General features: G+C 44.8%; 1 protein-coding gene across 2 annotated transcripts in view; it reads right to left on the reverse strand.

The window, feature by feature from the left end:
- Map3k4 (mitogen-activated protein kinase kinase kinase 4) overlaps window positions 1-25,857 on the reverse strand; it is a 90,436-nt gene that overhangs the window by 44,529 nt on the left and 20,050 nt on the right. For both annotated transcript variants that reach the window (XM_076926650.1, XM_076926651.1), the window contains exon 2: window positions 6,923-7,113. In XM_076926650.1, coding sequence (XP_076782765.1) covers window positions 6,923-7,113 — 191 coding nt within the window. The remainder of the gene's footprint in view (window positions 1-6,922; window positions 7,114-25,857) is intronic.

Raw genomic sequence — 25,857 nt, forward strand, 5'->3', positions numbered from 1 at the left:
TGCAAAACTTCAGGAATGTTTAAGGCCCCTCAAGATTATTTCATACAAAGCAGAAGACAGTGATGAGCAAAACTGGGGATTCCATCTCTTGCTCTCTTCTGTCACAGACAAGTGAACTGAACGTGAGCAGGACTGAAGACACACAGACCAACTCATTATAATTCACTGGTCTGCCGCATCAGCACAGGAGTCGTTCAGAGTCCAGGCACACAGGAAGCCTCACACATTTCCTTCAAGCCAGTGTAAAGGTTCCACTGATCCAATGTCGCACTTCTGCCTTTTTGTTTACATGTTAACAGCACTAGGCTGAAGGACAGGTAGGACAGAAAGGACAGGTATTTCCAAGATTTTCTCCACAAAACTTTATTTTTCAGGCTATCAGTTCATACACTACTTTGTTACCACAAGACAGAGAACGCTGAATATGCTGTGTGTAATACTGGAGACAGACCCTGCATCCTGAGTGACCAGAGCACTGATCTGAGATGCCTTTGACACAACTGTGTGGGACTAGCCCTCGGGAAATAAAATGAGGTTGGTGGGTCAGGAAAAGAACCCAGAGACCCAGCACTGAAGAGGCCATGGAGTCCAGCACCAAGGAAAGACACAGAGAAGAGGCACCGAGGACCAAGGAAAGTTGTATATTAGCTAGTATGTGCGTCCTGATGGTCTCAGGTTAGAGAAAATAAAAATTATGAAATAAAAACAATTTTGATAGTTAGTGATTAAGATTTAAGAAGAAAAAACTTGAGCTGGGGAGACAGCTCGGCTGGTATAACATTTGCTGTGCAAGTATGAGGACCGGAGTGTAGATCCCTAGCAACCATGTAAAATGCCGGGCCATGGCAGCTGGTGCCTGTACCCCAGCTCAGGGTGGGAACAGAGGGATCTTCAGGGCTCTGTCAGCACTTAGCCAGCTAAGTCTGTGCACTCCAGGCTCTGTGCCTCAAAAGAGGTGGAAAGTGACTCGGGATGCTCGACCTTGACCTCTGGCCTGTACCTGCGCTAAGTTGAATATGCATGCGTGCTCTGTCTCTCTCTCTGTCTCTCTCTCTGTCTCTGTCTCTCTCTCACTCACACACTCACTCACACACACACTCACACACTCACACACACACACACACACACTTTATAAACCTAATGTGGCATGCATTATTGGTAGCAGTCACAGAATGTGAGTCATTTACAATTTAAAAAGTAAATTTTTAATTGTTCATGATCTTCTACAATGCAAGCATTATGTCCAGATCTACACTGTATCTACCAAGAGGCAAAACATGAGAATGTGAGATGAACCTATTTCAAGTAGATAATTACTTCAACAATTAAAAGTCCCATGGGCTTGGGGGCACGATCCTACCTTTCTGTGTCGGCATAATCTCATTTTAGCAGGCCTGAAAACTAAAATGCTTGTAGGTCACACTGTATACACACAAATCCAGCTGAGCTTAGCCCTTAGTACAAGTGTGTGTTTTACACAACTATTTGAAACGTGCATTTACACCAAGCAATGGTTTAAGACTTGGATCTACAGAGTGTGATGGAAAGCAAATACACATATTACAGTGGAATTCAAACAGAAGACAGACCTAAGCCCCAGTCTAGCCACGTGTAAATGCCTGTTATACCACTAGTAGCCAGACTGGGGGTGGGGCTAGTGGCTCAGTCTACATAGCTGTGCTTTCAGATGTTGTAAGTATTTGTAATGGTGTGAGTAAACAAATGTGCCAGACAGGCTTCCCCAAAGGAGGAACCTAGCAACTATGGGAGACCTGGGGAACACCAAGGCTTTGATACAGAAGCCACCTAAGCACTGGCTACTTTGTCTTTCCCCACTGACATCACTGATAACCTTTTAATCCACCCGGAGCCCACGGCTAATCAGCAGGTTGTTGGCTCTGTTTTCTGCTGAGACTAAATCCTCTGAAATCAACAAGAAGTCCAACACAGAGAGCAGCTCTGGAAAGGAGTCATTTCAGAGCTGGCATGGTGATGCACATCTTTAATTCTAGCACCCAGGAAGCAGAGGTGGGCAGAGTTCCGTGAGTTCAAGGCCAGCTTGGTCTATTTAGTGAGTTCCAATCCAGCCAGAGCTGCATAATGAGACTCCACCTCAGATAAATATATAAAATAAGTGATCAGAATCACACTTTGGGTAGCAGTAAATCATACTTTAGCAGTTAAGATTTCAATAAGGCTTGAACATAACATAACAGAAGGGAGAAAGAAAATTCATTTTATAGCTTAAGCTAAATAAGAATTTCAAACAGATGAGGCAGCAACAGTTTGAATCACACAAACACCCTTGCTATGGACTTTATAAGTCAGTGTTTTGAAACATTCACATATATGGCTGAAGCTGGGAGTGCTTTGTTTGAGGAACAGAGACTGTAGCAGCTGAGATGAATTTGAGCTCGCTGACAATCTGACACCTTCATGCGTGGAGTGTGACACATACCAAGGTGAGCCATTTTGAAAAGAGAATCTTGTCCACATGTGACAAATTCTAGGTTGATGCTAAGCCTTTTAAAAGATTTATTATTCTTTTTTTAAAAAATATGTTATGCATGTGTGTGCCGCATATGTGCAGGGGCCTGAAGAGTCCAGAGAGGATATGAGATCTCCAGAACTTCAGTGAACTGCGGCTATGTGGCTGTCCGATGTGGGTGCTGGGAACTGAACTCATGTCTTCTGCAGGAGCCGCAAGCCCTCCTAACCACTGAGCATCTATCGCCCCAGCCCAGGTCAGTGCTTCTTAATCTTTTCTGGGCAACGACTGCATTTGAGAATCTGATGGAATCCATCCATTCTTTATGGCTTCAGAGTCACTATGACAATGACACAAAGAACAACTCAGATGAGTTGGCCTCTCATCTATTCCTTGCATTTTGTTCAAAGCTGCATTTCCTTAAATGCTGTACTCAGGTTGCTGGTTGGCAAACACTGTGTTTAGATACACACTGCCTCTACACTGGTATTGATATTCAACCTCCTTTTTCTAATAAACTTCACATACCTTCATGTATTTAAACTACAATGGTCAATTCCCCTTCTAGTCTATTATAAACAAGCAAATTTAAGCAGCTAAAGTAGGCTAGCAGAAACTTAAAACATTAATAATGCAGACAACACAAGCAAGCAAGGCATGTATACACTGCTAAAACTAAAAGCAGGAATAGGCATGACACTACCTGACAACTTAAATACACACACTTTCCAACACAGCAGATCCACCACTGAGTAGCTGGTCTCCAAAAATAACTTCACATGTGTACAAAGACACAGAAGAGAAGCAGAAGTGCTTATTTGAAAATATGGGCAAAAGCCCGTTAGGAAAGGTTGCAGTTATCCTAAAGAATGAGTTCAAATAGCTGCCGCAGAATGGCAGTCTCACTGTGCAGTAGCAGTCTTCCCCCATACTGCAGGTTTGCACAGCAGTCTTCCCTCTTACTGCAGGTTTGCACAGCAGTCTTCCCTCTTACTGCAGGTTTGCAAGCCCTGTGATAGTGCAGCTTTATAGCGCAGAGTCCACTAGGATGCACGGCTCATCTTGGGGCCAGTGTTTCACCTCCAATGTCTCCTGTTAGAGTTTATCATTCTAACTGTTACTTACTGGTGGGAAACTGTAGAACTCAGCACTTTCACTAAATAATTTCAATAAAAGCCAACCTTCTAATCCCACATATGTACCAGAGATGTTCACGGTCTGAACTTAGAATCCCTGAGAAACAAACCTATGGTATAAGTTGCCTCAAGCTAAGCTTGAAATAACACTTCAAAAATCACATCCATAACAAGGGTTTCCACTGCAGAAGATAGAGGACCAGTCCGAGTGGTGATGTATCCCCATGTGAACTCTGCTCTCAGTGACTTGGGGCTTTACACTTCCATCCACATTTCTAGCATTTATGAGGAAGAGATTCCACAGAATCTGGAAAGAGAGCAGGATGGCTTGCCAATTCCCCCAAAGCATTACAGAGAGGCATGCACGGTTAGTCTCCTAAGGCAGCTAATGAACCAAACCTCTGGGTCCTGGTGCCCTGGTAGTCCCTTCCATAGAGCATGCAGATGGCACTGTCTAGTGAAGGCATGCAGAAACAGTGCTGTAGGACTTCCCTGGCAGAGTCTCAAGAGCTTACACAGGAGACTCTCAAAACCCTTGCTCTGATAGAAGCCAAGTGCCATGTGAGAGGCTCAGCTCCTCAGGGACCAGGACACTCTGCACGCATCCAGCCCATGCAAACGATCACATAGAGAGAAAGCGGTGTCTGCTAAGCCTCAGCTGGTCTTGCCATTTCAGCTCAAATCCAGACATAAAACCAAGGGAACCACCTGAGACATCTGAGACATGGCAGATACCATGTGGAGAGGGGCTAAGGGCTCAGAGTCAGGGCCCTAGCCAAACTAAGCCATATTTCCAGCCAATGAAACTGCTCCAGCTAAGGGTCCAGACACCACGGGCAGATGACCTTCTACTCTGCCTACATACACGAGTGACAAAATGGTGAGCAATGAGTAGCTACACTGTCATGCAGAGTTTCGGGGTGGCTTATAAAGGGCAATAGGCAAGCAGAATAATAGAATCTTATCAGCAACTTCTCTGTCCAAAAGCTGACTCCAGCTTTGACTGCGGCCTAAAGTTACCGGTGTGACTCACAGACCCACTGTAAGGCAGGAGGAATACGCCAGTTCACAGCTCCCTGGAAAGTTCTGAAAATAAATCTGACCAAACTGATCAATTCTAAGAAGCCCTTCAAAATACAGAGGGACCAAGATGATGAATCATACACTAGTCTGAAACCGTGGTATCCCTGACTCAGCCTTTAAGTCACAGCACAAATGTCACTTGTTCCAGAAGTCTTCTACCAGGGCTCCTCAATACCCGTCCTGTGTGTGCCCTTGGTGACCTCCATGCAGCCAACCACACCAGCCCACGCTCGTGTGCTGCCTGAGTCGTAGACGCCCTGCAGGAGACGGGACTGTCTTATTCATCCTCTAAAACAGGACATGCCTGTGCAGTCACTCAAATTCTGACTCAGTGGAAACACTGAAGGGGAAACAAGGGCAGAACAGGAGGGGGGGAAAAAGAAGAAAAGATGAATCAGGGAGAAAGGAAGACTAAACAACAACAACAACTGCAGAGGCAGTAGTGAGGAGAAGTGAGTAGGAAGAAAGATACAGGCAACATAGCCATGTGACCACAAACAGCCAATTAAAAAGAAGATATAAACAATGTAAGGTAATTTAATTTTACCTTAAGATATAAGACAAAAAGGAAAAGTATTAAGGGGAATTTTTTTTTTTAGTTTGAGGCAATAATAATAACAGTTCTCACATAACCCTCAAAACACTGTAAAAAATGTGATTTTACAGATAAAGAATGACACCCAGTGGTTGCATTCCCAGAATGTCCATCAGCCAGACTGGAAACCGTGCAAGCTGGCACCTGGTAGATGCTTGTGCACCACACTACACAGCTAAGTTCTGAGACCAAATGAGGTCTCAGGGGCTACCATACTGTCACAATGCCAATGCCACAGTATGAGGACAGCTTACTTGCCCAGATGGGTTCCTCACTACATCTGTTCTTGGCCTGTACGAACAAGAATTTTGACAACAAACAACTTGCAGGCTGGCACGTGTGGGGCGGAGCTGCTTTCTAACACCCATAAGAACATGTGAAACAGACACCCAGAGCTCAGTCACTATGAAGAGACAAACTGCAGATGATGACACTGTAGACAGAAGCCAGGAGCCTACAGCATGCTGAGGCATAAGTACTTCATAAAACATTGAGCACAGAAGACAGTTGTCAACAGTAAACATGGGGTAAGGCACACGAGCAGACAAAGCAGGATAATGCACTCAAGGAGCCCGGTTTTTCTATAGTCTCAATGGCTTTTCTGCTTGTGTTTCTAACCTTCTCAGCCAGTATGAAATCCTCTGCAGTAAGAAAGAGAAATGACTAAGGATCCCCACATTCCTGGACCAGCATCAGACAGCTATGAATCTAAAGGCCCAAGAGGATTAGCTGCTTCATTTGAAAACAGCAGACATGTAGATGACTGAGACCCTTGCTACCCCTAAAACCTTACAATTTTATGAAATAATTCAAAGCAAATGAGAAGGAAAAGAGACAATTTTCCTTTTCTACCCTTTCTAACAGAAAACTCTAAAACTCCAAGATTTCTGTGACTGGAGTGGTAAGCTGTGTGAGGGCACAATGAGCCAGCAGTTTGGCACAGTTCCATTCACCCACCTTAGGAAAGAGAGTTAGGAGGAGCTGGGAGGAAGGAAGAAGCACAAAGAGCCATGTTGTCAGCGTCAATGGACAGGACATAGCTGGGCTCTGAGATGCCACTCACAGAGGAAAAGAAAGGCTAGGCTGTCTCCGTGAATCCCAGATCTGGGTACCATGTATGTTCCCTCCATGGCTCTCAGATATGAAGTCCCATCTGGCAGCTGCTTAGCATGCAAGAGCTCTACACACTGAGTCACTGGTAGAAAACAGAGGCCTCAGCTGTTTCCAGAATTCAGGAAACTCCTGCCTGGCTATCTCCTCCCAGATGCCCAATATACCACTGCTGGAGAAAAGAACTCAGAAACCTCAGCAAGAGATCAAAAGAGTATAATTGCGGGCAGCCCAAGTAGTATCTAGCCACCTTGGGTTTGCAGCCTCTACCATAGCCTCAAAAGACTTCAAGCACAACTCAGGACAAAGCCTCCTGCACTGGACAATCACCTGCCTCCTTCTACCAGCAGCACAGCCTATGGTGCTAAGCGAAAATAACAACCCTACCACCAGCACTGAGACAAGGAGTCACTAATGCTGTCAAAGACTCATCGAGCACTACAGTAACATAAGGCGATGCTCCACACCTGCCACACCCCTTCCCATGGATCTTTTAAGTGACAGGCTCACCTTTCAAGTTCGATCGGCTGGCTGGCCTCCCTGCACTGTTCCTCTGGTGCTTGGCTGACAGGCGTTTCATCTGTCGAGGTGTGCTTGGGGGTGAGGTGCCGTAGAGATTCTCTGTATTTGTTTCATCAGAGAAGTCCTCTGGATCAGACTCCATACTCTTGCGAACCGACTCTCCCGATATGCACTCCTGCCTAAGAAAGATAACAAATACAGAACAAATACAGAGCTGGTTAGTATCATAGGAATTATATTCACAGCTTTCTTTGGGAATGCTGCAAAACTTCTCCACCTGTCTCCTCAGCATCACAGTCCTTCCTTCAAGGGAGTATTGACAGTGCTTGTGGCCACTGGCTGTGAACTGTCAGGTGCAGCATGGGTACAACCAGCATGCTGTGTCTGATTCCTCTGGAGCTCTTTCAAATCTAAGTGAGCTTCAAACTAAAAACTACAAATTAAAAGAGGAAACAGCAAAAGACTAGAAGTTACAAATCAGACAGAGCTAAAAACAGACCTGTGCACCAGCTTTGGCAAGCCTACTAATGAGCGGGCAAGCACAGGCCCGCCCGGGATTCCAGGGTCTAGCCCAGCTCTTCTGGAAGGGCACAGGCTGAACAGTGGCAGACAGCATTTCCCATGGGCCACATGGAGAGACATGGTGCTGGCACAGTGTGGCATCCAGAAAAACACCACATATCCACCTACCACCACTGAGCTACCTACAAAGTGTAATGACAGCAAACCATGTTATGCATGTTTTAACATATCAAAAAGTTGTATGAATTCTCAAAGAATAAAGATATAGTTTTTAAAAAGAAGCTTTAAGCTTCACCTCCCTGAGAGATGCAATGCTTATGAGACTTGTTTTCTAAAAACACTGCCTATCGTTCTACAGCCAGCCAATTCTCAAACAATATCACTACTCTGACAAAGTTCCTTTTCTGCAAAACTCACACAATAAACTTCAGTTCCATAAAATGAGAGCAAATCTAATTCTAAAACCGAAAACCAGGAGGAACAACCACTAAAGCTTTCTTATATGTAGATCACCACAGCCCATCTCATTAGGAATACTCTATAAACTAAGCTTTACAGAACCTAAAACTGTATACTGTACAGATTCTTTCTGGTAACTTACATCACAATATAAAACCAATGCTAATCCAAAATCACAAGGAAATGGGGGGGGGCACTCAAGATGTGTAAAATCGTCATTAAACTAGAAAATCAAAACAGAAGCTATCAGGCTGGAGAGATGGCTCAGCAGTTAAGAGCACTGACTGCTCTTCCAGAGGTCCTGAGTTCAATTCCCAGCAACCACATGGTGGCTCACAACCATCTGTAATGGGATCTGATGCCCTCTTCTGGTGTGTCTGAAGACAGCTACAGTGTACTCATATACATAAATAAATAAATCTTTTTTAAAAAGACAACCCCCCCCCGCCCAAAACCCAGAAGCTATCATCTGAAAAATAAGAATTTGGGGTTGAGGAGCCAGATCAGTCGGTAAAGTGCTTGCTGCACAAGCAAGGACCTGAGTTTAGAGCCCCAGCACCCGGGTAAAAAGTCTCCCATGGTGGCATATTCCCGTAGTCCCAGCATGGATGAAGCAGGTGACTTATGGTAGGGAGGGGGTGTGTGTGGAATCACTGGCCAGGCAGTCTACCAGAAATGGTGAGCCCCAGGTTCAATGACAGACTCTGTCTACATGTCTACAGTAAGAATAAACAAGGAAGATATCATGTTGACTTCGGTCTCTACAAACACCCACACATGCTAGCAGCTGCATACACATGCCCCAGAAGTTCTACAGAATTACACAGGTTTGCCAGGCTTGGTGGTGAACATCTTGAATCCCAGCCCTGGGATGCAAAGACATGCAGATTTCTGGGTTCAAGGACAGCCTGAGTTTCACATAAAGATCCTGTCTCAAATCAAAGGGATTGGTGGGCTAAAGAGATGGCTCGGCAGTTAAGAGTACTTACTTGGGGGGTTCAGTTCCCAGAACCGACACGGTGACATACAACAATCCCTGGCTTTAGTCCCAGGGGACCCACTGCCTTCTTCTGACCTCCCTAAGCACCAGAAACTCACCTGGAGCACATACATACATGAAGACAACTCCTACATATAACATAAAATAATTAAAAAAAAAAAATGCACAAATTTCCAGTAATGAAATTTATTTTTTTAAATTCTATCAGCGAGTGGCCTGCTTGGATGCTGTCCTGCAGTGACTTGTGACACACCTTCTTTTTTTCTTTTACTATCTCCAAGGAGTAGAACACCCAGGCTGTGGAAAAGTCCTCTCCTTCTGGGCCCTCCCTCAGGGCCAGGGGTAGAGGTATTATCCATCTGCCTCTGGCTGCCAGCATGGTTGCAACAGGAAAGGTTCATCATGTTCCTGCTTTACCACACAACACTCACCAACACCGTACCCCTCATCTGGGACTTGCTGGGTCCCTAGGAGCCACAGCCTTCTCCCTTTCTGGGCTTTTCCCCACTGAAGGTTCTCTCAACTGCAGCATGTACAACTTTTATTCTGTAATTTCTGTGGGAGTCCCATTAATTTTCCATCTATACTCCACGCTTGCTGCTCTGGCTGCCTTATGGTTCACTTCTGCCTATCTTGTGAGGAAAGGCTGCAGTAAAGACAGGGGGGTGGATATGCACAGCACGCCTGCCTCTACAGAGGAGACTGCAGGGGGATGGATATGCACAGCACGCCTGCCTCTAGAGAGGAGACTGCAGGGGGATGGATATGCACAGCACGCCTGCCTCTACAGAGGAGACTGCAGAGCTGAAAGAGCAGAGAATGTAGTGCATACTCACCTAAGCTCATTGAAGAGGATTCTAAAGGAAATGACTCCTGAACAGTCCAAACAAGACATTCAAGAAACAAGGGATAAAACAGTAACCGCAGCTATGGCGAGAATTCAGTGGATTAAAGAATACGCCTAACTGGAACAAATGGCACCTCATGGAAGAAAAGAAATGGAACTGAGCGCTGTCCTAAGGGAACCAACCCAGGAGGTATGAAGATCTACGTGTTGAATGTGAAAACAGAAAACTTGTAAACAGAACCCAGAGGAAACCCTCATTATCTCACAGTAGAGCAGCTTCTTAAGATAAACGTTCATCATCAACTGAAGATGACTTTTAAGACACGGACTTTCAACTAAGACATGAGGGTGAAAAACTGAGCCAAAGCAGGAAACATCATACATGAACAGCAAAATCCAAAACAAAGACGTATGTTACAGACCAACCATCAGACACTAGAAAAAAAAAAAAATTATCACACATTAAAAACAAAGCCCAAAACACAGAAGCTACACACAACTGCCGGACATCAGAAAAACAACATACTTAAACACTGGCAAAATGCTTGTGTAAGCACTTTAGAGAAAATACTGGGCTAAGGGATATAGCTCAGTGTAGGTTCTCACACTACAGAGAAAATGTCTAAGGCTCGCAAAGTGGTACTCAGCTGTACTACTAACAACAAAAGATAATCAACACCACATTGCTGAAAGTCAAAATATATCATTATGTAAGGACGAGGGGGAAGGATCCCTGCAAAGCACTGTACAGGTAAAGACTGCACTGGTTTGTCATCGCCTACGGAAACTGAAGACGTGCGAAGGCTACCACAGAACAGCAGCTTACGCCCTCGGCACATGCACTACACACATGTAGCAGATGTCACATCATTTATAACAGACAAAATCCCAAGTCACGTTCCTGCAAGAGCAGAGTACCTATGGTGAGGAGAATACAGTGTCTGTGACATGGACAGACACAGAGGGGCTTTCTGTGATGTGGAAAGGCACAGCGGGACTTTCTGTGACGTGAACAGGCACAGTGGGGCTCTCGCTGGTGAGCATTCCTTGGTGTCTATGTTCCTTGCATGGTTTTTGTTAAACTAACCAAATCAATGCTTCATGACATCTTTATCTCTAACTTGGAAGGAATAAAACCATAAGCACTCAAAAGGAAGGTTAACTGAGCACACAGTAAGTGTTCAGTAAAAACTAGCTGCTGTCACGGATGTAGCGATACATACCTGTAATACTAACATGCTGGAGGCTGGGCTACAGAATGAGACCTGTCTCATGTTAACTGAAAGAGCCTTATGTCCAATATTTGAGTCTCTTAGTTGACTCATGAGACTCTGTCAAGTGATTGACCATGAGACGTCTACATTAGTGCACATATGCACACTGTCACTGAAAGGGGAGGGCCTCACGAGGGCCCTTCATTTCCTCAGACTTTGTACAAGTGATGGTTGATGGAGTAAACAGAGGTATTTTTGCCAGTGGTATAGCCATTGGTAAGGTGCCCACGCTCCCATAAATAATCCTAATGAAACCCATTGGGAAGGACAGACGGACGGACGGGGATGCGCGAGCACACACACGCATGCAAAAGAAACTAAGGGAAGGGGTGTTAATGTGACCCAAATAGAATGTATATGTGTATGAAAATATCATAAAACCCACTGTGAATAATTAATAAAATTAATAAAAACTTTTTAAAAGATAAAAAAATAAATTCCATCAAAAAATAAATTCCATCAGCAAGTTAAAACTGATTTTGAAGCTACTATACTTTTACCAGACCACTCTAGGTCTTTCATGAAAATACCTACATACTCCCAAACCTGTATACATAGTATAATGCCCTGAACCACAATCTAATTTAGAAATGTTTTTAAGGCACTTACCTACTCTCTAGGCTAATGATATTTATCATGTAAGTCTCATAAAGTAATATAACAAGTAATATATCTTATTATTAACTTGAAAGTTTTTATTTCCATCTCTGTATTCACTGTAAACTAGCTGATTTGATTGGCTTAAGGTCATGGCTACACATCCCAAGGTAATTTATTTCTTTTCCACGTTTCAGTGTCAGTGGTAATGGTTCTGGGATGGCTCCACAGCTCAATGGTACAGAGACTGCCTAGTATGCACGGGAGTCTGGGTTCAACCCCAACTACAAAAACATCACTGAGTGAGGTACTCCAGACCCATAAAGAAAACATGTTTCCTCCCAACCATGGAGGTTAGCTTTGAGTATTTAAATCTGTGTGTCTCAAATGAAATGCCCACAGAGCCCAGGCATTAGTGAGCAATCACAGAGAGGGGATGCAATCAGAGAAGGGACATGGACCACAGTGACACGAGAAGGAAGAGGAACAGCGGAAGAGGTTAAGTGGGTGGGGAGTGGGAGGGCAGGGTAGAGGAGGGATACAAGGAGAGACAGTTAACACTAAAGACCTTTTGAACAGTCAAATGGAAACTATTATTGCAGAAGCTTCCTAAAACATAAACGTTTACAACATAAAAAGAACTTAAGTAGAATCACCCTGTATGGGGGAACAGAGACCCTACTAGAAATCACAAGAATAACAAATAAAAACTCAATGTCAGAAGTGGGTTTTTTCTACCGGGCTGTTGGCCAGCGAGGTCCCTCAAACCCTACCCCCACCTCCCACCGTCCACCCCCCAACATTACAGAGGGGTGACACTACCCTTGGTTACCTTTCCAAGCTTCATGGTAAGCTAAGACCCTATTGCTGAGGTCACCACACACCTGAGTCATAAAACACAGACCTTTGTCAAGCAAGAATTGACCTAGAAGCTTCCTTCCTATTGGCCAGGTTCTCACAGTACTGGATATATGCTACTGGAGAAAAGCAATCATCATATCCAGCTGTGAACTTTATGGCCTGCAATAATGACCAGCCTGGCAAGATATGTCCGAAGGTGCAATCAGGATACAAATGGCATGGAGCACCAACCGCTTTCTGGTGGATTTTAAGGCCTGCTCCTCGAGATGTAACACACACCTGGTACAGTTACTGAGGCCAATGATCTGTGTCTAGACATATCATAAGTCCTAGGCGGAGTCTACTATGGTTATTCTGCTAACGGGGCGTGTTAAACCAACTGCTGATGGCTTCTCCTACACACATCTTACAGAGAGGATCCTTTCCGCAGGAGATTGTGATGAACACTGAGACCCACAACTGGCCAAGGTGCACAGTGTAAGTGACCACACTGTGCTCGTGTAAGTGCTCGGCCCTAAGTGAGACATCTGTATATAACCTTCCTCTTCCCAGGGCTCAGGATCTTTGTGAAAGAGAGAGCAGAGAGAAAGGAAGAGCCAGAGGTGCTAGGTGACTAAGACAGTGTTGTCCAAACTAACAGGACGCTTGTACATATACACTCACAGCAGTTGTGACAAGACCTGTACCAGAGACAGTCCAAGAAGGGAGAGATGAGGTGGACATGAAGTCCCACCCCTAGCTGAGGAGCGACTGGTAAATGAAATCTGACAGAAGAGGAAAAATCAGCTTTAAGGATGTGACCCTGGTAGGTTTACCACACACCAATAGACGGCCCCACAGCTAAAACTGTGCAGGCAGCACTAATGGTACTTGGTGAGTTTTTTAAAAATAATCTACAAAGTTGGGTGGGAATAAAATAGGGAGGTGGATGTAGAAAACAGGGGATAAAATGAGTATGTTCTCTGGAAGAAGTAATAAAAGTATTTTTAAATAGTTCTAGAATCACTACTAGTGTGGGATTTGTGAAGCTACAGACAGACTTACATTCAAATGCTGGTTGTGCTGCTACATAGTTGTGTGGGACTTGGGTGGACTATTTAAAACCTTACCCTTGTATCTTTATAAAATAAAGATGACCCTCTATGAGCAATGACACTCATGTGTCAGGTGATACTGAGGTCACTAAATGTGGACTGTAGGCCTCAGGCTTCACTGTGCTCATTCACTATGTGGTGAAACAGTCTGTTCTAGATGCACATCTGCACACCACCAGAGCATTCCACAGCAGGGTCCAGGGCCGGAAGCCATCCTCCTCATGTGTGACAGCATCACCGGGCTGTTTCTACTGAGTTACCTGATGATACACATTCATTGAGCACAAAGAGACTGCATTTTACTGCTGTTACACCAACAATGTCACCACATGCTTTTCCACAACACTTTATTCCACTCACTGGGATGAACATCACCAGAAAATCGTAGCACAACATTTTGATCAATTAATAACATATCAAATCCAGACAGTGGGAATGATAGGGTGAACAGAAAAATGTAGTGAAATAAGAAACAAAATCTCTTCAGAGCACGCCTTCTGTGGTAGGAGTGACTCTCACAACGCAAAATGAACATGCAGTCTGGAGGCCATGCTCCAATGTAGTCAAGCTACACCACTGTGTTTTCTTAAAATGTATTTAACTTGGGCGAGACAGTACTCACCCTGATCAGAAATGTTATCAGTTTACACTCCATCCAGGTAATTCAGCAATTTAACTACATGTCAGAACAGCATCTAACATTATTTAAAGGAGTAAAAAAGTATAACACACAATAAATAAAATCCACGATTTCTAGCACCCCATCAAAGTTCATAAAATGGACAATGACACAAAGGAAAAAGCCAAGAAGAACAGACCAGAAGTGGATGATATAGAGCAAAGATGAAACTAAACCTGAGCCTGAAACACTTTGGAAATAACAGACCATACATGGCAGACTAGACATAACAGATTATAGAGGGCAGGCAAGACATGGCAGACTAGACAGGACCAACTAGACAGGGCAGACTAGACAGGACAGACTACAGACAGGGCAGACTAGACAGGACAGACTATAGACATGGCAGACTAGACAGGGCAGACTAGACAGGACAGACTACAGACAGGGCAGACTAGACAGGACAGACTATAGACATGGCAGACTAGACAGGACAGACTACAGACATGGCAGACTAGACAGGACAGACTACAGACATGGCAGACTAGACAGGGCAGACTATAGACATGGCAGACTAGACAGGACAGACTATAGACATGGCAGACTAGACAGGGCAGACTATAGACATGGCAGACTAGACAGGACAGACTATAGACATGGCAGACTAGACAGGACAGACTACAGACAGGGCAGACTAGACAGGACAGATTATAGACATGGCAGACTAGACAGGACAGACTAGACAGGACAGACGATAGACAGGGCAGACTGGACAGGACAGACTGGACAGGACAGACTACAGACAAGGCAGACTAGACAGGACAGACGATAGACATGGCAGACTAGACAGGACAGACTACAGACATGGCAGACTAGACAGGACAGATTATAGACATGGCAGACTAGACAGGACAGACTATAGACATGGCAGACTAGACAGGACAGACTATACACAGGACAGACTACAGACATGGCAGACTAGACAGGACAGACTACAGACATGGCAGACTAGACAGGACAGACTATAGACAGGGCAGACTAGATAGGACAGACGATAGACAGGGCAGACTGGACATGGCAGACTGGACAGGACAGACTGGACAGGACAGATGAAAAGGTGAGCAGACTTTATACACAGCAATAGAAACCATCCAAGCTGAATGAGAGCGATGGGAAGAGGGGCTGGAGGCTCAGCATCCTGTATCACAGTCTAACATCTGTATTGCCAGAGCCCAAAGCACAGGAAAATCCACAAACAAACGCGAGCTGAAATTTTCAAACAGATCCAACAAACTTCAAGAAATACACTCGGCAAAGAACTATGAAAAAAATTGTCTTATTAGGCATAAGATGTAATATGTGTATTGTAAACAAATCGCTGGAAGTCATTACTGAATCTAAAGCCACTAAAGAGAAACAACTCATTTTAGGAGCCTTTGCTTAGAAGTGATACTTAACAGTCAAAAGGTATCCAGCAGGCTTCTTGTCTTTAAAAACATGTGTACAAAAAAATCTAGGAGAAACACTAGCGCTAAGTTCAAAAGTGCTTGCATCACTTCAGTTAAGCAACCGCAAGCATCCCAGGTCGCTCTGCAGCAGCGCACGTGAGATGAGCTAATGCGGCCAGCTGACTGGTGCAAATGTTTCCATGGATACCGAGCATTTGGGATTGGAGAGTAGACAGGCCCACGGGAGTCGTCCTGAAACGGATGCCTTATTTGTGCTTAAAAACCTACAAATGTGAAATGTCTTTCTTACACTAACTTCTGACAGCCACATAAATCAAGTCGTCTTCTAGTATAAAACCCTGTTAAATGCCATTCACTTTACACTAGAGCCTAGTAAAGAAAAGTATGTCTTGAACTCAGTCCAAGGGATTTGTAGTCTTTAAATGAAAAATGTGAAGAAAGGAAACAAGACACAGCTTCAAAGACCTTGGGACTAAAGTGTTCGGCTGTGACACACAACGTGAACTGTAATGGAGCCTGAGTGAAGTCCAATTGGGTGAGTTCAGAAACATCTGGGTTCTGCAAAAGCCCATGAGTTTTTATCTTCAGTCACAGCTGTGTAGCATGTCCTCCAAAATTAAGTGGCACCTGGTTCGATAGCAACCACAGCAGCTCACCTGTGTGAAATCCTCTCCTCTACCTCTCATTTGCCTGCCCTGTGTGACATAAGAGCAAAACAGGTCCCTGCTATGGGGGAAACTGAAGAGGGTGGGCCTTGCTTTTTTCTTTTCTTTCTTTCTTCAGTTCTTAAAGAATTCTTTCCTCCATTTGTAAGTGTCAGTTTCAGGGAGGGGAATTAGATAGAAAGCAGGGTAAAAGAGAGACTATCAGGAAGGACTACTAACACTTAAAGACATTTTAAAACCTTTGAAATGCCTTTATAAAACCTATTACTAAAGAAGCTTTCTGAATTATATGTGTGTATGTGTATGTATGTGTATGTATACATACATGTGTGTGTATATATATATATATACACACACATATGTGTATATATATATATACATATATATATATATGCATGCACATGTGTGTATGTATAGAACTAAGACAGAATCACCATATAATGAGGAGACAAAGACCCAACTAGATAGCATACACCACCAAGTAAAACCTCCAGCACCAGGAATGAGTTACAATTTCTTGAGTGACTAGCCAAAGGGATCCCACAGACAATGCCCGTCAACACCCTCCACCACCCCCAAAACTCATAGGCAATTGCCAAGGTTGTCAGTTAACTCTCCACAACCTGATGGTAAGGCCCAATTACTGAGGACACCACTTACTTAGTCATCAAACATAGAAAACTCTAGCTATTGTCCAACTAGAATGTTCACCCCTCTTAACTAGCATTCATGGTGCTGGAAGTTACTTCACATGCTACCAGAGGAGAAAAATAATCAAATCATCAATATCACCCAACCTCAAACCCTCAAAGTCTGCAACCTCCAGCAACGACCTGCTTGTAAGCCATATGGTGCAAGAGCAGCATGAGTATGTTGTGTGAATAACAGACCTCTCTCTCATTAGCTGTAAGGCCACTTCATAAGAGGGAACACTTATCAGTCACTGCTGGAGGGGCCACGAACCTGAACCTAGATGATACTGCAATTAGTATGCTAAAGGAACATAGCAATAAAACGATATTGCTATCCCCATAGGTCAGGACCTCTCTCAGCCTTTATCAGGAAAGCTTTTTCTTGCAGTAAGTGGAAATTAACACCAGGTCCCACGACGGGACAGTTTGTAAAGGATGAGAGAGTTGGGAGCACTTGGCCCTAAATGGGATGTCCTCACCAAACCCTTCCCCTCAGGAGTAAAGGATCTATGAGGAAGAGAAGACAGAGAGACTGTAAGAGCCAAAGAGTAGATAACTCCAAGGAAATTGTGCACAGAAGAACTCAGGGGGTCTGGAGCAGCACTGAGACCCGTGAACTTGTGCAAACTCAAACCAGACAAAATCCCAGCATGGAGAAGAGGAAGTGGACACAAAGTAACTGCCCTAACTATGAAACTATTCACAACTGATGCCTGGTGGGAAAGGCAAAATCACTTTCCTTGGGTGGAAAGCCACCTGGTCTATTAGTCTACTCCAAATTCAAGACTAGCAGGAACTCTACCGAGTTCAAGGCCAATCTGGGCTATACAGTGAAGACCTTTCTCAAAATGAAAAATTAATTACAAAATTAAGAAATTCATTTAAGTTCAACTAATTGATAATTACAGTTGTACAAAAAATGTCTAAATAGGCAAGGAAATGTTCTGAAATGACTCCCAAATTCAGCTATGCACCAGAATCCCAACTTTAATGTTAACAGACTTTGGTGTGTCTCCAATAGGAATTATAATTAGGAAGTATGGGTTATGACTGGAAATATGTATTACAGTGTTTACCAGAGCTTCTGGTCCATGGGCCAACGCTCTGCAGAGTCTGGGTGACTATCACAGAGGGTGTGTTGAATTCCTAGCTAAATGCCAAGCTCTCCTCTCCCGCCCTCCCAGGACTACCCAGGAGCCGAGTGCAGAGGCAACTTGGATTCCTCAGCAGCTCCGGGGCAGTCTTAAGAGACCAGTGCACAGCCCTCAATGCAAAGGCCATCAGGGAGCATGTTACAAAGTGTCAGGGCTACTTACTATTACAGCTCTCTACTTCCAGGGACAACGAATTCCCTTAGGGAAACGATCTTCTAGGGTAAATAACAGTAAACAAGGAGGAGGAAACAGCAATTGCACAGGAGGCAGAACAGGATGGAGACTGAGAAACATGGCTACCATTCACAAGGTGGAAGAGGCAGACACGGGAAGACCCAAAATTAAGGCAAGGGTTAAAACCAATAAAAAGACTTTATATCTGTTTTTAATCATCTCTGTAATTGGTTACACATAAAGAATGATTTTTATTAGGACAGTGTAATTGCTGTCATTAAACAGTGAGTCCTGGCCATCTGCCAGGCAGTCTGCCAAATGCCACACATAACTGAATTTAATCTTTAGCAGAACCTTCAGGGCCACTTTAAGTAGAGACCCTTTGCCCAGACAGCCAATTCCCAGTGACTGTCTGATGGATGCTTTCACATCAGCACTGTTTTCTGAAGGCATCCAGCAAGCCCCTGGCTGAAGCTACCTACCGGGTCATTCCAGGGACCCCAGAAGTCTCAGAAGGATTCTTAGGCCATAGGGATGGGCCAATGACATAGCCTAGCTGCTTACTTTTAAGCATCTAAACCAGAACTGGAGCCCTGGTCCAATCCAAATGCCACTCCATGGCTGCCCTACACCTGACTCACTAGGATGCTTCTGGTCTCCCTAAGGCTGACGTACAAAGTCACTGCCACTACAGACCGTGGTTTGAGGGCCAGTGGCTGGAGGGCCACCCCAGGGACGGGAGCGAAGGAGGACTGCCCACAGCGCTAACTGCCAGGCCAGCATGAGGCTTCGTGCCTCTAGTAGAGCTTCCCGCCGCCCTAACCCACGCATCAGTTGGGAAAGGGCAGCGGCCTAAAGCCAGGTTACGGACAGGACCTAGGCTGGCCGTAGCTTCAGTGGAGAACTGAGAGACTGCCTGGCCCACTCATTTCTACCAGCCAGATCAAAGGTCGACCTCTAACCTCTCTCTCCCAGACAGAGCTTACCCTTTCCACCAAGAACTCCACATAAATGCACGGCACCTTTAAGTGCTCAGGCCACACAAGCTTTTGTGTTTACACCTAAGAGGAAAAACTAGCCTGAGAGGAATGGGAAGACACGCCCTCCAAAATCTGAATTAACATTAATATCTTTTTCTGTTAAAGTTAGGGTTTTGTAGGAGACGAGATAGCTGTTAAAATGTTTGAAGATGTTATTTTCTGTTAGCCATTTCTGTTTTGTTACCTGGACTTTATTCCAACGTGTCTACAGTTGAAAGTACACACTGACTGTTGCACACCGTAGTATGTGAAGGTGTCTAATGACAGGTCAGCTCCTGGGGGGATACTGGACTCAGCAAGCTCAGCACTGACCCGACTACACAGAACTGAGCTGGGACACAGCACCAGACAGAGGAGTGGTTGCCCCCGCCTTTGACTTCAAGACCAAGCTATGGAGAGGCATGCACACACCTGTAATCTTAGTGATTTGGGAGGAAGAAGCAGGTCTCTGTTAGTTCACTGGCAGCCTGCTCTATATATCAAGTCCTAGGCTAGCCAAGGCTACAAAGTGAGACCCTGGCTCCAAAACCACAAAAATCCACCCACAAGCATGGAACTACACACCCACAACAGTTTAGAGTGTAGCTGAGGCTTATTCACCCACGGCAGGTCATAGGAAACAGCCAGCCAGAACAGACCCAGGGAACCAGGCAGGAAACAAAGGTTCTTCGAAGAATACTTCAGTGGAAACTTCAAAGCTCCGACCAGAAGTGGCTGGGTGGCTGGGGAGTGCTGAGACAAAGAACAGCACATAGAAAGGACCTGAGTTCCTTCTCATAGGAGGAAGCAAGGGGCTGGCACGCTACAGCAAGATGGACAGAGAAAACTGGGGTGGCTGAGGCAGTCAGAGATTTTGTTTCATCCCAACATCAAATGAGGACATGCACAGGAGACAGAAGCTTGTGAGCCTGTCTCCGCAGGCCTCACTCAGCCTACCACTCTGCTCTAGCGGGTAGACAGATGGGCAAAGTGGCACACAGTTGTCTAACACTACTGTGATGGTTTTTCTTCCCACGTGAGGTTTCCCATCTCTAGTCACGCGTTTCTTCAACACTGGGGTATGTTCCAGCAGGTCCATCGCTAGGTGACTCTGTCACTGTGCAAATGTTGCAGAGCGTGCAAGTCAGCCACTAGCAGGCCCTGATGCAGTCAGTAATCTCAGCACACAGGCGAGGGATGGTGACCTTCGTGCAACAGCACGCTGTTCTAACAAGCACAGTGCTAATACACATGTGTATACATGTGCGCGCGCGCGCGCACACACACACACACACACACACACACACACACACACACCAGTAAAGGAACAGTAAACACACCAACTAGAAATGTGTTTATTATCATTGTCAAGTGTATACACTGTGCATAATGTATGTGCTACACTTTCTAACAGCTTACAGTACAGAAGTGCATCCTAACCTCAAGAGCAGCACACCAGCGTGGCACGCCACACATGGAGGTCCATTGTACCCTAGTGGGACATTGAGGGTTCAGAGTCATGATGTATGAACAGTGGCCCTTAAAGCCAGCCCACATTCTACTTGAGAGAATGACCCCTAAGGAACTGTGGAAGACTTAAGCACAGTAAGCTGGCTCCTAAGAAGTAAAAATCACCCAAAATAAAAGAAATGGAGATACACGTGTAAGATTTACCTCACGGAAACAATTTTTACAAATAAAACCATGTAAACTGAGGAGAGTTTAAACAGAGGTTCAAGGCTTCCAGATAAAAACACACAAGTCCTTGGTTTAATTGTACTGTTCTCCCACACAGGAGAACAAAACCCCTAAGTGCATCTGAATACCAAGGCCAATGTGGAACGTACTGACTGGCAATGTAGCCTGAGGCCCTGTGTATTCCAGGCATAAAAACCACAGGCAGCTTCTGAAAGGATTTTCAATGTGCAACCAACATGTACACATGAAGGTAGTGCATGAAACACACACGGCTCCCTCGCTCGCCCGTGGTGCCCGTGAATCTCCTAAAGCCCAGAGCGCACCTCACGGACGCCTGTGCACCTCTGCCTCCACTCCACAGTTGCCATCACCTTCTCAGTCTGTGGTCCCCAAAAAGGTTAAGAGGCACTAACACAGGTAATATTTAGCAGATTCTCTGCTCAAAGTGTCTCATCCTGACAAACACAAGACACCATGGTGACACAGACACCGGATGCAAAACGAACTCAAACTCTGTGTTCACCTGATGATTGCTGCCACAACACACCATGAATACACATGCACACATTTCATACTTGAAAAATCATGTAAAAGTCAAGGCGTTTCCTAACTCAGATAATTTTCAACATTTTATGACACTGTCTGAGATGAGGTAGTACTCCCCACATTCCAGAAAAATGCAAATTAAGGAACTGAACTAAGTAACCATTAATTTAAGGATAATTACAATCCTTCCAACGCTATGACTAAACATAACAAAGACAAAGCCTTTGGAAGGAAAGATTTTAAGGAAACCTAAGAAAAACTGATTTGGATCAAAGGAAGCTGGTTCTGTCAGAGCTCCAGGGGTATGAACATAGGAGGAAAGCTACTATGAACAGTGGTATGGAGGAGAAAGCTGATGCCACTCACAGACAGGGCTGACAACCAACGGAGTACGCAGTGACCTCAGGGTGACAAGCTTGCTGTAGGGCTCCTTGCTAAGTGGAGCCTGTGCGTGAATGAAGCCTGCGTGTGAATAAAGCCTGCGCGTGAATGAAGCCTGCGAGTGGAGCCTGCACGTGAAGCCTGCGCGTGAACGAAGCCTGCGCGTGAAACTGTTCTTTAAAATGCTTCTCTCGGCCACTAGTCTCTCCTGCACCAGTGTGCCCACACCATCCATGTCTGGAATTCAGCTGCTTGTGCCCCTTGAGCCTGTGCTCGGTGCCTCCTGGCTGCTCTCTCTGCATCACATCCACACTTTCTGCTGCTATGCTCCCAAGTTCACAGACCAGTGTCCACCTCACGGAGCACCCTGCTCTGGCTGTCACTGCAGAGGGCAAACCTTTCATCCCAGGGCGCTCTACAAGAATCTTCTTGTGTGTTTTAGGTCTTTAAAGGTCACTGTCTATGTAACAGCACTTCTGGCTGCTGCCATTACTGTTTACATCTCGGGGATTGTCGTCGCTGAGTGCAGAGTTACCCTGGCTGTCAGTCATATTTTCCTGCTTGCTGGAATGACGAGTCTTATGTTTCTGTTTTGCTCTGTTCTGTTTTGGAAGGGCTTACTATGTAGCCCAGGATGAGCCTTCTGCCTCAGCCTTCTCAAGGCTGAAATTGCAGCCATATACTGTAGCTGGTCATTTCTTATTGGCTATCGATGCCATAGAGTTAATGTTACTTGGATTTACTGCTATGCTTTAGGATCCGGGGTGAGGGTAGACTGCTGTGAATGATTTCCAAGTCCCTGCAACCGTCACACTTCCTTTCAAGTCTGATTAGGGTTAATAGCAGAGAGAAGCAGAGAAGCCTTTCTCTAGGCACAGTCCGGCACTGCCGCTAAGCTAGGAACTCCAAGTCTGTACCGAGTGCCCTAAGGCCAGCACAAAAGACTCTTCATCGTCACGCTGGCCTTCCATCTGGCTCTGGGGACCATTCTTGAACAGCAGCGCTTCAGTGGCTGGCTCTGCCTGATCGTTAGCAGGGTGTGCCCGAAACACGTGTGTCTGTGGCTGCAGAGCCCAGAGGCCTGACAGACACCAGGCGCCTGCAGCCCTTTTCTGTATTCTTCCTTCCTCTCAAGTATTCTCTCTCAGCCTCCAACCACCTCAGCTCCAAAGTTCAATCTGCCTCTCCACCCTGCTGCCTGGGGATGCCTCCATGCAACTCAGCCTGACACAGGTATCCAGGAAGAAAAAGGTTCCTCTGCCTGCTTCCTGTCTCAGGACTTAGGGTCACACTGCCTGGCACTCAGTGTCATCAGCAGGCACTCTACACTTACGTTCATTCTACCCTTCTTGGCTCTGTTTACTGTTATCACTAAAAGGAAGTACACCTATATTTTATAACCCAAAAAGCTGTCGTTTGGATTTGGTTTGGTTTTGTTTTGTTTTGTTTTTTTTGGGGGGGGAGGGTGGTGCAGGTTTGGTTTTTTGTTTTTAGGGGTTTTTTGGTATTAAAGTGAAATAACACTACTTACTTTGCAGCATGTACAGGAGAAGCAATACTTGACAAAGAGTCAAGCTACAACAAAGCTAAGTAAGCACTTCACTTATAACAGGGGAAAAAAAAAAATATATATATATATATATATATGGATTCCTTTAGGGAAAAGAACAGATGGGAAATTTTATTTAAAAAAGGAAAAGAAAACAAACAAATTGATACAAAAGGGAAAAAATCACCAGTTTTGAAAGTGAAAATATTTACAGAAAGTCAAATTCAACATATTTGTTGGTATCAGTTAACCTCATCTGTCCCTGACCCCGGTTTCAGATTATGCATGAGAGCACAAAGACTCTTTTAAGACTTAGTTTTAAGGAAGATTATAAAATATTTAAAAGAATTTAACAGGGAAAACCAACATCATTTAAAATACCAAACTACACAAAGGTGACACATTTCTCAGATAGAGAAATGTGTTCACCTATCTGAAATTTTCCTTTACATTCAGTAATAAATCCTCTTACAAGGGCAATTATACCTGTACTGACTCTCACCGTTTCTTTATAGCTTAATACCAAGCTGATTAATCTCTACAACCTCTGTCATCTTCTTCTCACTCGGTGCACACAGGACCTTTACTGAGGCAATATATACCCTGACACACATTGTGCACAGACTCTACCATGGAAAGAACAAGGGAGAGAGGTATGTGCACCACATCCATGCAGCGTCACAGAGATCGGAGACCAGTATACTCCTGGACAGCAATAAAAAACGATGGCTCCTGTCCCTACTTTCACAGCTTACCACAAAGCTTTGTGATTAACCAGCTCCGTATCACGCCACAAAGAAATGGCAAGACAGTAAAGTCAGATGTATCACCGATGGAACAGAACTGAGAATCTGCAACAAACCCCTATTCCAAAGGCTGCCAAGTTTCAGTTTCAATGATCAACACCGTTCAGAGGAAATAGTACAACAGACAGCGCATGGACAGCCAGGCATCCTGGAAAGGACGAACTGGAGCTCGAGGCAAAGAAAGTGAACTTGAAATGGACCAAAGAAGTGCAAGAGCTAAGACACTTTGGCAGCAAACAGGAGTGTTTTGTTAAGACCCTACATGCAGCAGTGCTATCTTTCTGGTACAAAATCCTTTGCCAAAGAAACAAAGGCCAAGAAACTGATGAACTGCCATCAGCAAAATGCAAAATTTCTGTGCAATTATAAATGAGAAGGTAACAACGCTCACAATACAGGAAGAAACATTTGCAAGTCGTAGATCTGACCAGAGACCTGTCCAAAAGGGACAATGACGTGATGCAGGAGAAACGCTAATCAAGACCCAGTGAGCGGTCCACACCTAGGAGGACAGGCCGGCAGTCAGTAAGTGTCAACAAAGCAGAGGAAACAGAACCCTCTATACTGCTGGTGAGAATGTCAAACTGTGGGGCCATGCTGAGCAAGTAAGTGATTAGCAATTCTATCCCCAGGTGGATAGATACTAAAAAAAAAATCAAGACATAGCATACAAAACTAGCACATGCACAGCCACACCAGCATTACCCCTAAGAGACAAAATGTTGAAACACCCCGGTACCCCACTGAGCAGATAAAGTGCAGTCCATGATTAGTGGAACATTTCTCAGCCATACAGAAGAGTGGAGATCAGCACACACTGTGCCATGTATGAAACTTGAGAGCATTACACTAGTGAAAAGAGCCAGTTCAGATCACATATGGTTAAATGTATATAAAACATCCAGAATCAGTAAATCCATGCACGCTGAGGCAGACTGGGAAGGATGGAGACAAGATGGGTGGATCTGCAGCTGAAAGGTTTTTTCACATGGCCATGGTTGTACAGCTCTATACTCACCAAACACGGCTCTGGACACACTGGACGAGCAGATTACACAACACATGAAATGCAACACAATAAAGCTGCTTTTAACAAGCAGGTGAGGGCAAGACCTGCAGCCCTCTGGTGCTCTGGTGAGCCTCCAAGAAACCAGTCAGAGTGCTGACGTCCTAGGTGGAAGGCTTTCTGGGGTAGAGACTTCCATGCATACTTCAGAAGACGCACAAGTCATCTGCACTCCAACATGGGAAGGTTGCCTCATCTGTCTTTTGAGGAAACAGAACAGCGATGCATCTGGCAAATCCCAGGGAACAGGGAAGGACCTCTGCTAGCCCATTTTAATCGCCTACTATTCCAATTCTGAAAAATTACTTTAAAGGCCACTAGCAAGTGAGCTGCTTTTGAAAAGAAGGCAATTCTGGTTATATGAGGACAAGAGGAAACAGAGACCTAATGACAGGCTCTGCATTAACTCTCAGCCAGGTACCACACCCAGG

Source organism: Arvicanthis niloticus, chromosome 28, assembly GCF_011762505.2.
Source record: "Arvicanthis niloticus isolate mArvNil1 chromosome 28, mArvNil1.pat.X, whole genome shotgun sequence".
NCBI lineage: Eukaryota > Metazoa > Chordata > Mammalia > Rodentia > Muridae > Arvicanthis > Arvicanthis niloticus.